Genomic DNA, 15,754 nt, shown 5'->3' with positions numbered 1-15,754 from the left:
TACACTTGCTATTGGATTTTCTACAGTTGAAATCTGACTTGTCTTTTGTCAACAATTTTTGGGTGGGAGGTCTGGCTGAACTGATGGGGGCTCAGGTGACGTGCTAGAGGATCTAGGTGAGCTGGAGAAGGACTGAATGAACTGGTGGAGGTATCGGCAAAATAGTGAGTCCAAGTACATACAAGTAAATATTTTCAGAATACTATAAATCCATATTTTTTAAGATGGTGCCGGCCATTGCTCCTACCATGTCACAGGGGCCGGCCAATGGCACCGATAGCCCTTTGCCCTTACCATGTGACAGGGGCTATCAGCGCCATTTTGATTAGTAGCAGCCGACGGCCCGAGAGGGGGACATTGCTTCCAGGACCCCCGCTGGACCACCAGGGACTTTAGGCAAGTTTGGGGGGGAGGGGGAAGGATGGTGGGGGATTGTAAATAATTAAATCTGAAGGATCGGGGTGGGGTTTTTTTTTTTGGATCGGGACAGCCGAAAAAAAAAACTGGTCAGAACCGAGGGAAACAAAATTTCTTGCGGTTCTACGAAAACCAAACCAGAAACAATTGCCGGTACGATACACATCTTTGTAAAATATACACATATACGCATATAAAAAAAGTAGCGAAAGTAAGCATCGTCTGACATTGGAAAAATACATATTTACTTCATCATATGCTTATGCTTTTGGGGCAGAAAACACAATGTAATATCTAAACTGTGCAGCACCATAAAATGCTTGCAGAAATCTCTACACATCCACTTGCAAATGCAAATCACGTGCTGGGGGCGGTTCTGAAAGTAGGAGTGCCATATTGAAGTGCTGCTCTAGACAAAGGGATTTAAAACATGTTAAACAGAGTTAAGGAGTTAAAATACAACAGTATTAGAAGTACAGAACGCGCTTCTGGAGTAGGTCTTTGGAAGGAGAACCGGTGTACTTGAAAATGAATGACTAGAAAGTAGAGATCCATAAGTGATACAGTACAATGGAAAAGGTGTCTCAGAATTTTGTGCTAGGAGTTAATGCTCTATGATGCATTCCAATACAACTGGTAATTGTTCCCCACAGGGAAATGTAGTCCAACGTAACGTGATAGCTCTAGAAATTATATAGGATGTTACCTGAGTTTTCAGTTGACATGTGCCACTGCTCTATATGCAAACTAATTGCCATTTCTCTAAGAGTTTATTAGCCCTTTATATAAATAAACATATTCATGCGTAGATGGCAGCACTGTAACATATTTGACATTCATAGCTACTAGAAATTGATGAATACATAAGCAGAAATCGATAGCAAAAAAACCCCCTTCAATCTTGCTTATGGGGTCCCTAGAGAAAAACGTTTCTGGCGGCACAGTTCATAAATCATTGAATGGAGAGAGAGAGATCTGCTTTACCTGAGGATAAAGCACTGAGGCCTCTGCTCTCGGAAAAGCATGTGGTGTGCTCGCTCTGCGCAAGCAAAGACGTGTGGCGGGAGGGAGGCGCACAGCTTCCCGGAGGTGCTGAGGTAAAGTTGGCTGACCTGAAAGAGAATGAACATTAGTGAAAAGTGGCAGACCTTAAAGCAACGTTACGTTACTACTTCCCATCCTTACAGAATGTTCCACACAGAACACACACACAAACACACACCACACTCACACTCACACTCTTGAGAAGCATTTCAGCAAGGCTAGATGCAACAATCAGATAAGCAAATCTGGTCAGTGAGATCACTATTTGTCTGGGCTATCAGCATTGTACAAATTCCGAGTACACACGAATTATGTTAGGAATAATTTGCCACATTATCTAGGTAGTGTCAGTAACAGAATTATGCTTTTTTTTTTTTTTTTTTTTTAAAGAAATTCCATTTTTGTAGAAACATCTGCTTCGATCTAGGAACATTTGAATGGGGGCGCACTGTGGATACTGGCAGACCCACTTTGGATTTCCCCTCAGGTCTTTTGAAAAAAAACAAAAAAACAAAAAAACTACATATTTCTCTGACCAAGTCTGCTGAAAAACGTTCGACTCCACTTCTTTAGCTAAGTCTCTGTTTTTCTCTGGAAGCACTTTATTTAAATCAAATTCCTTCTCCTTCCCAATGAATTCAAATTTATCAGATTGAAAATAGTTCAATCCCACTTTAATCCCCAATGAACTTCCCAGCTCTTCCCACTGAGGGTGGTTAGAATACAGTCCCGCTATTTTATCAGAACTTAGTCCCAGATTTAATTCTCTCCCTAACCACTTGAATCCTTTAACTTCTTAAGCAGTGCCTGGTCACTTTACTCTCCCTTCTGTGTTACTTAGGCCTGGATTTTCTAAGCTTGCAGGGGGGCGGGCCTGCAAAAGCTGGAAGTGATCGCACCACCTCGGCGCAATCGCTGCCGGCTTTCGCAAACCAATAGCGCCACCGTGAAAGGTGGTGCTATTGGCCGCGTTACTGACGGCGATAAGGCTCCTTACCTTTTCGCCGTCAGCGATGTCTTCGCGGCATCCGCCACAGTGCTGCCCCGGCTCCTCCTCCTTCTGGTGCGGACGCCGCCCAGAACCTGCCCCGATCTAGGTATCGCACGCGAAAATGACCCCCTCAGTACTGCAGCAACAAAGTTCTTGTTACAGTTACTTAAGTATCCTTCAGTTTCCTTCCTTTAGTACCATTTTTTAGGATCCTTTCCTCCAGATGAATTTCCCCACACGTTTCTTTCTTTCAGAATGAAAGACACCACTCTCCTAATGATTTGGTTACAGAGCCCTGAGTACCAAGGGTCATCAGCTCCCAGTGGAACAAAAAAATAGTCTCTGAACCCCAAAAGGGGAAAAATCAAACAGGAAGCAGGAAGAGTGGAATAAAACTTCCTTGCCTCAAAACAGAGGAGATAATGCAAAAAGACAGCTAATTCAAAGCTGAAACTCCTCTGCATCAGGTTACTGTCAGGTTTATCCTCTGAAGGAGAGATAGCACACTGCAGGTCTTACTTACCCCAGATCCAGCCTCGAACACAGAGACGCCCCAATAACACTGCAATAAAGGGGGGGGGGGGGGAATTCGCCAAAGCTTGGCTTAAGAGAGTCAAAAACAAGGTTGGTAGGCAAGTCAAACGGGAGGTTGACCCCTAAATGGGAAACTTCCTCTCTCATAAATTAGGAGAACATTTAGAAGACAGGAGGCAGACAAGCTCCTTCTCCAGCAAAATCCAAACTAAAATCCACAACCTGTTTCAACAGAAGCTGAACTAAAGATCCATGAGGATAGAGGGCACTTGGAGATAATAAATAGCTAGGTCACACCAGCTCTTGTTCCTACATGAGGGGAGGTAAACCTAAACTTTTCTTTACTGATTTCTACACAGAACCTCCACAACGATTGCTACTCCTGTTAGGGAAAGCAAAGGTTACCTACATATGTTTTTAAAATAATTTTTTGTTATTCGTGCTTTCATTTTAAATTTAATTTCAAACCATTTTTTAAAATTTGTATTTATATTTTTTTATTTATTTATTTTTTTTTTTTTTAATATTCCACTTTTCACACTTTTCTCAGTGCTTCAAAGTGGATTATATTCAGGTACTGTAGGTATTTCCTTATCCCCAGTAGGCTTGCAATCTAAGGCCTGGATTTATCAAAATGTGGTAAGTATCGCAAAAGGGGCATGGTTTATGCAAATATTCATTTTATCGCAATTTGCGCTAATTACCTATGTGAAGAGCTAAGTTAGTGCAAATTGCTATAGCATTATCAGACTTTGCAATAGGAGCCAGACGTGTTGTATTTCCCACATATAACCACTGGGGGGACCATGTTTAGTAGTTTTAAGCTCCTGGAGAGCCTCCAGCCACCACTGAGAGAGAGAGAGAGAGAGAGAGAGAGACTAGCCATAATGTCATCTCCCTAAATAGGTATTTGTATCCCTATGGTAGGCCCACCTAGTAACTCGAGGGTTAGGTATCAGTGTAGGGGGTTGGGGCCCCTTTGACATTCAATGTGAGACGTACGAACAAAACAGTGATCTTTTGTGAACATTTGATGACCCTCAGAGTGAGGAAACTCACTCCAAGATGAGAATTGGGCAATGTTCTCTCAACCTAGCTTGATGGACTCAACCTAGCATGAACTGACAACATCAAGCTCTCAACATCTCTCTCTCCCTCTCGGTCCCCAAAGGCTAGCTGGACGCTCTGGGAGCTTCAATTCATTGAAATAGGCCTTGTGGGAGACATCGCACAAGGCGATAAAACCTTACCGCCCGGTCACGGCAGCTATCGCACAGCCTAACGCAATTCAAAAAGGTGTTAAAATCTGTTAAAGTCTGTGCGATAGCTCTTCGCAGCCAGGCAAACCCAGCACACTCCCCGCCCCTAATTCCTCCTATTTTCCATATTTGCATCGCACCATACAATATGGTGCTATCGAATGCTGTAAACACGTTTTCGCATGCATTCAGGGCCTATCGCATGCGTTAACGGGGCTTTTTGCATGCGCTATGCCCTTAACGCATGGGAAAAAGCCTTAGCGCATTTTGATAAATGACCCCCTAAGTTTGTACAATCTATGTTATAATAGCAAATAGGACTATGATCAGATTCAATAAGACAGGAAGAAAGGAATGCAGATTGCAAGACAAAATTACTAATTTATTTTACACCACTCTTTCATCACTATCCTATTAACAGGTCAGAACACCCTGCAGTAAATCTAATTAGCACATTATGCTATCCAAACCTTCAGACTATATTTTTATGCATTACTGCTATGAATTGATTTCAGTGGTTGATATTTAATATACAATGCAATATATATAATTTAAAGTCTTGAGTCATCCCCTTGGAGTTTCATATCATGACCCCTGTTCTTAAGGCTTGATTGATACAGACTTTCTGATTATATATATATATACATATATATTATATATATATACACACACACACACACACACACACCACCAGAAAGTTTAATATACTAAACACCCAAAAGGGATAATAATCCTTACAGAACAAGTATTGTGTAAGGTTTTCCTCAGGGCTTCATTTGTACACAAAAAGGAAGTGGAAGGGTGGCGTAGAGGAGGGTGGAAGGGTGTGAGAGAGTGACTGAGTGTAAAAGAGAGACACACACTCATTCAGTCACTCTCTCACACCCAGCAGCAGCAGTGGGATTGATAGGCTTTCACCTTGTGTCTCTTCAGCACTTCCCAGCAGCTCCGCTTTCTCTGGGGTCTGAGGGGGGGCCCAGAAATGATCCTGCCTCCGCTAGCTCTGCTCCATTTCTGCAAGGGAGCTGTAAAGGATTTACCACAGCAGCTCCGCTCTGTTTTGGAGTGGGAGAAAGAACTGGATTTCCTAAATGGCACACGTTTGAGCTGTAGTGCTTGTCCAGGCTAGGGCTGAAGCCTTGACGACTGGCTTTATTGCTCACTAATTTCAAACTTGTGTTAATGTAATCCCTTTTTGTGTCTGTTTTTTTTTTTTTGGCTCTGCAGCAGCTGCTTCCTTCTCCTCCTATTCCTTGTAGAAGAACAGGGGAGGGGGAACGGGAAGGGATTGGATTAGGGAGTAGAGTAGCTGCTCCAGGCTCACTCTCGCCGCTCCTCCTCCCTGCAGATTGCCTAAAGGGGGAAGGCTGCAACAGAGCACCCCCTGCTTTAGTCTGAAAAGAAGTGGCAGAATTGCGTGCCCTCCACAAATTAGTCCTTTTGGGTGATTGGTACGGTAATTTAAAGCCAGTTGCAATCAACGATAATTCATATTCCTCTTTTCCTGCTTCCCTGCACTAGAGGGCAGACTGTCCTCTGTTATTGTTAAATGGAAATGCAAGAACTGGTTACAACAAGAAGGCTGCTCCCCACCTTCCAGCCAGCATTGAAAAACTCTGGGGATCATCATTTCCATCCTTAGGACTACCGAAACAGATTCATTTGGGATATATTTTCTCACTTGAGTTTACTCCTTGGACCTGTGTGGATGTGACGTGAAAGGTTGTGAAGCAGCTCCATTCACAAGTTAATCACAGGGTCACAGTTCTCTACAGATACATTCTCGTGCGTGCTCAACGGGCGCTCATCGTTGAGCGCCTGCTCTCTCAACGCGCACCGCTCCACCTCTCCTGGGCACCCGATTTCATATTTCAATCAGCTGCCACGGTAAAAAAGGAGGCACTAGGGAAAGTTTTGCGTTCCTAGTGCCTCCTCGGCATCGGGCACCCAGGAGAGGTCAGCGGATTAGGAAAATGGACGCTCAGTTTCACGAGTGGCCATTTTCCTAACCTGTAAACAGCCACGGGTTAGGAAAATGGCTGCTCGTTAATTGAGTATCCCTTTTCCTAACTTGACTGGTGTCACACTTTTTTTTTGGGGGGGGGGGGGGTCTCCTTTTTCGGTTCTTCCAACTTAATACCGCCACGATATTAAGTCGGAGGAACTACAGAAGCGCAGTATCTTCTGCTTTACTGTAAACATTTTGAGCGCCTCAAGAATTAACGCCTGCTCCAGGGCAGGCGTTAATTTAAGAAGGTAAAAAATGTGCACTATGGGCACACATTTATTTGTTTTTTGCATTGAGGGAAATAGCTAATAACCTCATCAACATGAATTTACATGTGATCAGCGCTATTAGCTACATGCACGGTTTGACCGGACGTGAGTGTTGGACATGCTAACCCCCGTTTTGCATTGGAGGTTATGGACACGCATCCAAAACATGTGCTAAGTTATGCACTGTGGCCAGCACATGGTATTGCATCAGCCTTTTTCTTATTCTCTACTCTCAGACAAGATCTGTAGGCTACTCCTTTCACTTTGCCACCCAGGACATAACATTCTCTATATTTTAGCACACCAACACTCCATGGGATGACTCTCAATTCCTGTCTCTCTCTTCAAACTTCTGGCATAATTCCTCTGTTCTTGTCCTCTGAAAGATAACAAAAATTACTGGAAAATGTCTGACAAAAATCCTTGTAAAATCCAATCCCAAAAAGAGCAGAACTTCAATAACGATCACAAAAAACAAATAGGTTCAAAATCCTATAATTCCATCCTTCATAATAAAAGTTCAATAAAAAAATTAATCTCATACATTTTTTTTTATCAACACCTTGTAAAACACAACATCAGATCAACATAAGCGGTAAAGTACCATTTACCATCTCTTGTCATGCAATGGGTTGCAAAAACCGTGTCAGATACCATGTGCTCAATACTTTCATTTATCTGCTGGTTTCATTGAAAAAATCTATCCCACAATCCTTATACTGAAAAATTGTTATTAAAGAAAGACTTAAATCCTCTTCAATAATGAAATCCAAACAAACTCATAACAAAAAACAAAAAGGTACTTAGCTGAAAAAAAAAACAGTTCCCACAGGGAAAATGTCCTGCTGGACTGGAAACCAGAGTCTGGTCACTATCACTGAAATTCTGATCTAACCACAATATACCTGATGTTCCTGCCATGAATAAAAGCAAAATCAGGTAATTCCTGAAAAATAAAGAAGGACCATAAAACATGCCAATGTTTCCTGATACTTCGCTGTACCTTATAAATCGCAAGGGAAAAAGGTAATGTACAGACTGCTGGCTGTTGCTTTTCTCTAAACTGTGGTAATAACAAAAGGTCTCAGTTCACCCATCTAGCTCTTTTATAGGCTCTTTATTTCATTGACGATGGATAGCCATGTTCAGTTTGTTTCATTGATGATGGATAGGCATGTTTCATATGAGCCACCTTGACCTTGTAATCTGAAAAGAACACAATGTAAGTCTAAAAAACTGGCTTACTGGTTAATTATCTCCGAGATGCTGAGGACAGCAACTGGAGTACTCCAAAAAGTATTACGGTCTATAGACTTCTTATAGATGATAAAATGAAATTTACCCACTTCAATAGAAATCAAAATATCCAAAAATGGTAGGCAAAGTTCACTGAAGGAACACATGAACTGTAGATGATTGATTCATCCAGTGCATGAAGTTTCCAAACATGGCTATCCATCCTCAGTGATACAAAGCCTATAAAAGAGAACTGTTGTCAGTCATTTTGGAGGTCTGTGTTACCATTTAAGTCTTTATCATGATATCCATTGTAGGCATTGATCTCCTGCGCCACAAAGGGTGTTGTGATTTTATGCGGTGTCTCTGTCAGCTTATATATGTGGGTAAGACCATGAGGGCTCTCAGAACCAGGATGATCAAACATCATAGTTCCATCACATGACAGAGTGGAAGCTCCCTTAGACCATTGTTTGTTGAAAAATCATTCTTTTTCTGATTTTTTGTTTGCAGTCTTAGAATGTAGTGAACCACATTCACATGGTGAAGATTATGATTTTTTTCTAATTAGAAAAGAACAATGTTGGATCCATCCATTAAATTGTGTGCATCCCTTTGGTCTTAATAAGACGATCAATTGGGCTTTATGTTAAAGCCAGTACTGGTTCTGTTGTATGTGTCTGTTTATTGATAAACAGTATGGGGTAGATTTTATAACAACATGCGCACTCGTCCATGTGTGCATGCTTCCCGGCGCGCACATATGGACCCACTGATTTTAATAATGCGTGCACCAACACGCACATGTTATAAAATTGGATGGCTGTGCCCACATACTCGCCGGATTTTATAATTCACGCATGCATTGGGGGGGGGGTGTAATTTTGCAAAATCCATGCTTGCGAGGGGGGGTATAATTTTGCAAACTCCACACAGACTGGGAGGGAACTTCCCTAACCCCCTGCCTAACCTTCCTTCCCCCTCCCCCCCCCTCCCCCCCCCCTAAAACTAACCTACCTGCCCTGAATTTTATTATTTATTTTGTTTATTTATTTAAAAACTCTTCTATACCGTGGTTAAGTTAATTCACCATCACAACTGTTTACATAAAGGCACAATAAGAAAAAATATATAATTGGTATAGATTACAATTTAAACATGTGCCAACATAAAACGATAACAAATTTTAATAAGAGCAACTTTGTTTTGGTTAGAGCTTATATGTTAAGAACATAAGAACATGCCATACTGGCTCAGACCAAGGGTCCATCAAGCCCAGCATCCTGTTTCCAACAGTGGTCAATCCAGGCCATAAGAACCTGGCAAGTTCCCAAGAACTAAGTCTATTCCATGCTACTGATGCTAGTAATAGCAGTGGCTATTTTCTAAGTCAACTTAATTAATAGCAGGTAATGGACTTTTCCTCCAAGAATTCATCCAATCCGTTTTTAAACACAGCTATACTAACTGCACTAACCACATCCTCTGGCAACAAATTCCAGAGTTTAATTGTGCATTGAGTGTAAAAGAACTTTCTCTGATTAGTTTTAAATGTGCCACATGCTAACTTCATAGAGTGCCCCCTAGTCTTTCTATTATCCGAAAGAGTAAATAACAGATTCACATCTACCCGTTCTAGACCTCTCATGATTTTAAATACCTCTATCATATCCCCCCTCAGCCGGTTGTCTGAAGGGGGATATGGTTAGGAAACATTTCATTACTTGCTCCTCCTTGGGAGCAGAAGTAATTTACACGCGTCGTCCAGCTTCCAGTGTGTGCTTCCCTGGGACAGCGGCCATTAGCCGCTGGCCTAGCCGGCCTCTGTCTCATCCCACCCCACCCAGACCCCGAACCCGTCCCGCCCCTTTGATGAGGCCCGGCACTTGTGCTCATACCGAGGTTTACGCATGTGGCCAGGCCCCTTTGAAAATTCACCCAGCGTGCACAAGGCCCGGCCACACGCATCAACCCCGGGATTTACACGTGCAGGCCTTTTAAAATCCAGCCATATGTGTATTTTGCACTGTTTCTCAATGGTATTTGGGTGAGCCCTGACAGATGCTAGATGCTATTTTTGATTGGTTGCTTCTCCCTTCCTAGGTGTGGACAATGGCTCCTTTATTTTTGCCAGTATTGGCATTTCAGCCAGTCCGGTGGCCATTTTTAAATAACCTGTGTAGCAGTATTTAGTAGTATGTGTTGGTGTTTGAGGTAGTTGTGGATGGATCCTTGGGCCAGTGGCAGAAGATCTTGAGAGGGACCACCGGTCAGGCTCATAGTATGGAGACAGACACACACTAGTTCTTTTATTAAACAGTATATTGAACCACCAGAGGTGGCAGAAGTGAGCTGGAAGTGCCCGGCAGGGCTGTAGCCCCTCAGGTACTGGAACAGCAATCCTGGATAATTGAGCTGTAGAGAAACTGCATGTTAGAGATGTGAATCGGAACCGGATTCGGTTCTGATTCCGGTTCACGTCGTGATTTTTTTTTCGTCCGGCCCGATCGGGTTTGTTTTTTTTGTTTGTTTTTTTTTATTGGCTGCGCCCGAGCCAATAAACAAAAAACCCACTCCAACCTTTTAAAAACTAATCCCTTAGCTTCCCCCAGCCCCCCAAAACCTTTTACAGGTACCTGGTGGTCCAGTGGGGGTCCCGGGAGCGATCTCCCGCTCTCGGGCCGTCAGCTGCCACTAATAAAAATGGCGCTGATGGCCCTTTGCCCTTACCATGTGACAGGATATCCGTGCCATTGGCTGGCCCCTGTCACATGGAGGGAGCACTGGATGGCCGGCGCCATCTTTAAAAATGGCACGGGCCATCCAGTGCTCCCTCCATGTGACAGGGGCCGGCCAATGGCTTGGATACCCTGTCACATGGTAAGGACAAAGGGCCTTCGGCGCCATTTTGATTAGTGGCAGCAGACGGCCTGAGAGCGGGAGATCGCTCCCGGGACCCCCATTGGACCACCAGGTACCTGTTAAAGTTTTTTGGGGGGGATCAGGAGGGTGGGGGAAGCTAAGGAATTAGTTTCAAATGGTCAGGGTGGGTTTAGGGATTATTTTTGTGTGCCTTTTTTCCGCCCTCCCCCAAAACAATAAGAGAACCCCACGAACAATATCGTGGGATTTTCTTATCAGTCTCGGGGAGCCCCCGATTTCTGACGATTTTGAAAATATCGTACGATATTTTCAATCATCCAAAATTCGATTCACATCCCTACTGCATATAGTGAATAGGCAGGGTATGCAGAGTTCAGGAACAGAACCTTGATGGTAACACTCACAATAGTCTCTAGAAGTAGTCCAGGTGTTGGAAAGGGTTCCAGGGAAAGCTCTGAGAGAGAGAAGATAACTCACTGGTGTAGTAGGCAGCGATGACTTCCAGGCAGAATAAGTATTCAGCGACCAGTCCGGGAACAAGGGCCCTCGAGGAGCGAGTACCGGTTCCCGACTGTGACCTGAAAAACAAAGAGAGCGAGGCCCCCGAGGTGCGGGTACCCCTGGTAAGTCTGAGGAGGCAGAGCAGCGTAGGTAGAGTAACCCCTTGCTAACTCGATTAGTTAGCAATTTCTGAGACCGTATATATCCGGTACGGATGACATCTTCTCAGGGGGACGACCCTGAGGTTCGCGCCACTGCATCAGTCGGGGCTGCGCCGCGCGTAAGCCCTTAGACTTGAGAATCATGGTGGTTTGCAGCGTCGAGCCGCTCCGGGGATGCCGGAGGGAGTTGGCAGAATGACGCCGCGGCAGCCAACCTTCCATTAGAGCAGGAGGGGGTTGCCAAGGTGGTAAGGAGGGTGGAGTGGAGACGTCGAGCAGCGACGGTCGCAACAGTATGTTGGATGCTGATGATTTCAGTCCCAGAGATGTCAAAGATTCAGTCTGATTGGTTTATAAATTGTCTTTGTGGGGTGGGCGGTGCTTAACTTCTTTTATGAAGTGTGTTCTAGCAGAGCTAATCGCCATCTTTAAATGCCCTTCAGGGCTGAGGAGGAATTATGTTATATTCAATATTATAATTGTTTAAAGTTATGTGGGTTGCACTTTTTGTTTTATTTGTATTAAGTGTTTCTTTTTTATATTTCAGATAAATTATTTCCTTGATACGGGCGTTGTAATGCAGAAACATGGGCCCGTGTTGGCGATTCGGGTGCTCCTGTTTTTTTACACAGCGCTTCATATGATCGTGTTTTTTTCGGCTAAGTACCTTTTGTTTTTGTTATGAATTTGTTTGGATTTAATTATTGGTGAGGATTTTAGCCTTTAATGTTTCTTTAATAAAAGTTTTTTTAGGATTGCAGAGCAGTTTTTTTTCAGTAAACCAGCAGTTGAGTGAAAGTATTGAGCACATGATATCTGACAACACTGATTGCAGCCCATTGCGTGGCAAGAGATGATAGATTGTACTCTAGCGATTATGTTGATCTGATGTTGTGTTTTAGAAGGTGTTGATAAAAAAAAGTTGAGATTAATTTTTTATTGAATCTTTATTATGAAGGATGGAATTATAGGATTTTGAACTTGTTATTGTTATCAAATATTCTTATAAACCATCTGTTGTCAGGAACAAACTACTATCTACTCAGAGCATATGCAGGATTCTACCTTTATCAGCCTTGTCTAAGGGACTGGATTTAAACTACCCTTAATTTAATGGAATAGTTTTTACTTAGTAAAGTAAAGGGACAACAATAATTAATGAGACAAATAACATATTGACTCACTATCAGCCTGATTTTAAAAGGGCCACTTGCATAAATAATGAGGGTTAAGAGCGTGGCTGGCCTTGCGCGCGCTGCGTGCATTTTTGGAAGAGCCCAGCCATGCACGTAATGCCCGTTATATGCCGAGGTGCCAGGCCTCTCCAAAAGTACTTTCCCTGATTCATTCTGCTATTTCTTGGTTTCATATAGTGTCCCCTAGTCTTGGTACAATTTCAAAAGAGTAAATAACATTTCATATTTATCTGTTCTACCCCACTCATGATTTTATAAATCTCTATCATATCCCTTTCTCAGTTATTTCTTCTGCAAGCTGAAGAGCCCTAACCTGTTCAGTCTTTCTCCATAAGGGAGCCATTTCATCATATTTGTTGCCCTTTTCTGCACCTTTGCTAGTTCCACTCTCTCTTGAGATGGGGGACAACCAGAACTGCACAAAATGCAGTCATACCTTGGATCAATACACGCATTAAGATATTATCGTATTTTCCATTCCTTCTGAAAAATCCCTAACATTCTATTTGCTTTTTTTAAATTTTTTTTTTTACTTCCAGTGCCCACTGAGTTGAGGATTGCAACATGACTCCAAGATTCTTTTCCTGGTTGGTGACTTTAAATATGGAAATCAGCATTGTGCGCCATTAGTCAGGATTTTTCCCTATGTGCATCACTTTGCACTTGTTCACATTACATTTCATCTATCATGTAGATGCCCATTTCCTTAGAATGGCAAGGTTCTTCTGCAATTCCTCACAGTCCGCTCATGATTTAACACATTTCAATAATGTCGTGTCATCTGCATATTTGTCCACCTCACTCATAGTTCCCTTTAAAATGTACATAAATATGTGAAAAAAAACACGGGTCCCTGGGTAGTCCACTAGTCACTTCTCTCCACTTAGGGAAACTGACCATTTAGTTCAAATTTCTGTTTCCTATCTTTTCATCAGACACCAACCCATAGAGAGACATTGCCTCCTATCCCATGACTTTTTAATTTCCTGAGGAGTTTCTTATGAGGGACTTTGTCAAGTAAGTTCTAAGAATCAAGATAAACTGTACAGACCGGCTTGCCCATAACATCTTCAAAATATTCTACTAGATTGGTAAGGCAAGACTTCCTTTTGCTGAATCTGTGTTTGCTCTTCCCCATTAAGCCATGTCTATCCATTTGACCAGTAATTCTGTTCTTAAGAGAATCCTCTACTACTCTATACAGCAGCAACATAAGACGTACTAGCCTATAATTTCCAAGATAGTGGGTATTCAGGGGGAAAAAAAAACGTGTTTTCAGCTATTGTCATTAAAAAGTAAATTTGGTCACTTTGTAAGGTTTTCAAACTATGAAAAAGTAACTTCTTTTAACTTCATTTTTATTTACCTATTCACAGTAGCTCAAATAATACATATTTGATGGCAAATATGCTTGCATCAAACATGAAATAGATATCAAAGTAAAAAAATAAAAATAATAATACAAGTAGGGTGAATTTTAAAATCCTGATACGCGCCAAAACCGGGAGATACACGAATATGTCAGGCCGGCGCATGCTGAGCGCATTTTAAAAGCCAACCGGGTATACATGAATCTCCTGCTGCACGCACAAATGAAAGATTAAAAAAAAAAAAAAAGGGCAGGGCATGGGCGTTCCTGGATTTCACATTGAAATCTGCGCATAAATATTTGCGTGCACAGGTGCATGCAGAGCTCCCCTGCCATGCAACTTTACTTTTGCTATGGATGGCATGTAAGTCATAAAACATAAAAAATAAACAAACAGATCAGCGGGGTTTTAAGGGTCAGGGCGAACAGTGGGGAAAGAGGGCTATTAAACTAAAGGGATTCAGAAGTTCTAACCCTTAACTGGATGAACTAGGAATGAACTGGGAAAATGGGCAAGGACGTTGGCACTCATGTCTTTTAAAATTCCCCCACTTGCTCACGTCCACATAAAATTGTATGCACATGTGCATGTCGTAAGGCTATTTTATAACCTGCATGCATGTATACGTGTATGTTATAAAATGGCCACATCCCTGGGCACGGGCCAATGACGTGGGTGCTATTCATGTGAAATTTATAGCAAAATGAGAAATATAGGTCTGAGTCTGCACAGCTCTAATCTGTGCACCAGAAATATCCAAGTCCTCAGCTTTCATTTCCAAGGTATTTATTTTAACATCTTGAGATTGATTATAAAGGGGGGATGTCTATAGTTAAAGATGCCACGGAAGAAACTGCTTGCTCAAATGAGGCAAGCGCAGTCCAAATGCCCTCAAGTATAATACTGGGGGGCCTGACCAAAGGAACTCTTCCCCTCAAAGAGCTAATGGCTGCACATATCTCTGAAGAGCCATAAGACTCAGTAGCCTCCAAATGATTCGAGGACATGGACCCTGCAGTTTCAGATTCCTCATCCAAGGCTCTTCCGTCCAATGCAGGATTGCTCACTCCTTCCAGAGCCTGCAGCCACTCACTCTCTCAATGGTCAATCATTGTGTGAGCAGACACACAGGCACCCTCAGCTGGCCCAGAGCTAGTCGGAATTAATTCGATTGACTCAAGTTCAGGCTGGGACAATGGCCTCATAGAACGGAGGTAAGGGGATTTGAATGGTTGTTGAGGCTTAACGAGGTCTCCATCTCCTGCTGATTGGTTGCCACTACCCCAACATGAGAATCCTCCAATGACCTGCTATCTTTTGGTGAAAGGGGGATGTTCTCCTTTAAGGCAGTCTGCCACAATGGTTGCCTAGGGGGCTCCAAGGTCTTCCCTCTAACCATTCCTTTGAATTTACCCATCTCTCCTATGGCCAAAAAAATCACAGGAAGTACTAGAGCAACCATCCACATATCTGTTCAAGCCTCCCATCAAAACGTAATTTGAATGGGCTTGAATAAAACCATTTAGAGCGATCATGAGACAGAGTCCATATATAACCTGCAAGGCAGATTTTCAGTGCCACTTAGCCAGATAAAGTTTGACTTACCTGTGGCAGCGACTGAATATCTACCTGAGATCAGGAGCCACCATTTAGCTGGATAACTACTTATCCAGATTTGTTTTTATCTGGCCAAGTGGCAAGTAGGATGAGGGCGTCTGAGGGAAAAGGTGAGTTAGCCAGAGAACATACCCAATTAACTCTGGTCAAAGCATAAACCTGTGGTAAAGTTAGCCAGGATAGCTGGGTATATTCAGCGGTACACCCCCCATTGCTGAATATACAGGCACACAAGTTATTTTTAAAACAAGTGCATGTGTACCCATAC

The 15,754-nt window shown here is 42.7% G+C and overlaps 1 protein-coding gene across 1 annotated transcript in view; it reads right to left on the bottom strand.

The window, feature by feature from the left end:
* The window catches only part of LOC115092485 (unconventional myosin-XVI-like), a 507,378-nt gene that overhangs the window by 458,954 nt on the left and 32,670 nt on the right, over positions 1–15,754 (bottom strand). The window contains 1 exon segment of the mRNA XM_029603325.1: positions 1,402–1,529. Coding sequence (XP_029459185.1) covers positions 1,402–1,529 — 128 coding nt within the window.

The sequence above is a fragment of the Rhinatrema bivittatum genome, chromosome 5 (assembly GCF_901001135.1).
Source record: "Rhinatrema bivittatum chromosome 5, aRhiBiv1.1, whole genome shotgun sequence".
Taxonomy (NCBI): Eukaryota; Metazoa; Chordata; class Amphibia; order Gymnophiona; family Rhinatrematidae; genus Rhinatrema; species Rhinatrema bivittatum.
Note: the sequence above shows the minus strand (reverse complement) of the source record. Positions and strands in the feature narration are given on the sequence as shown.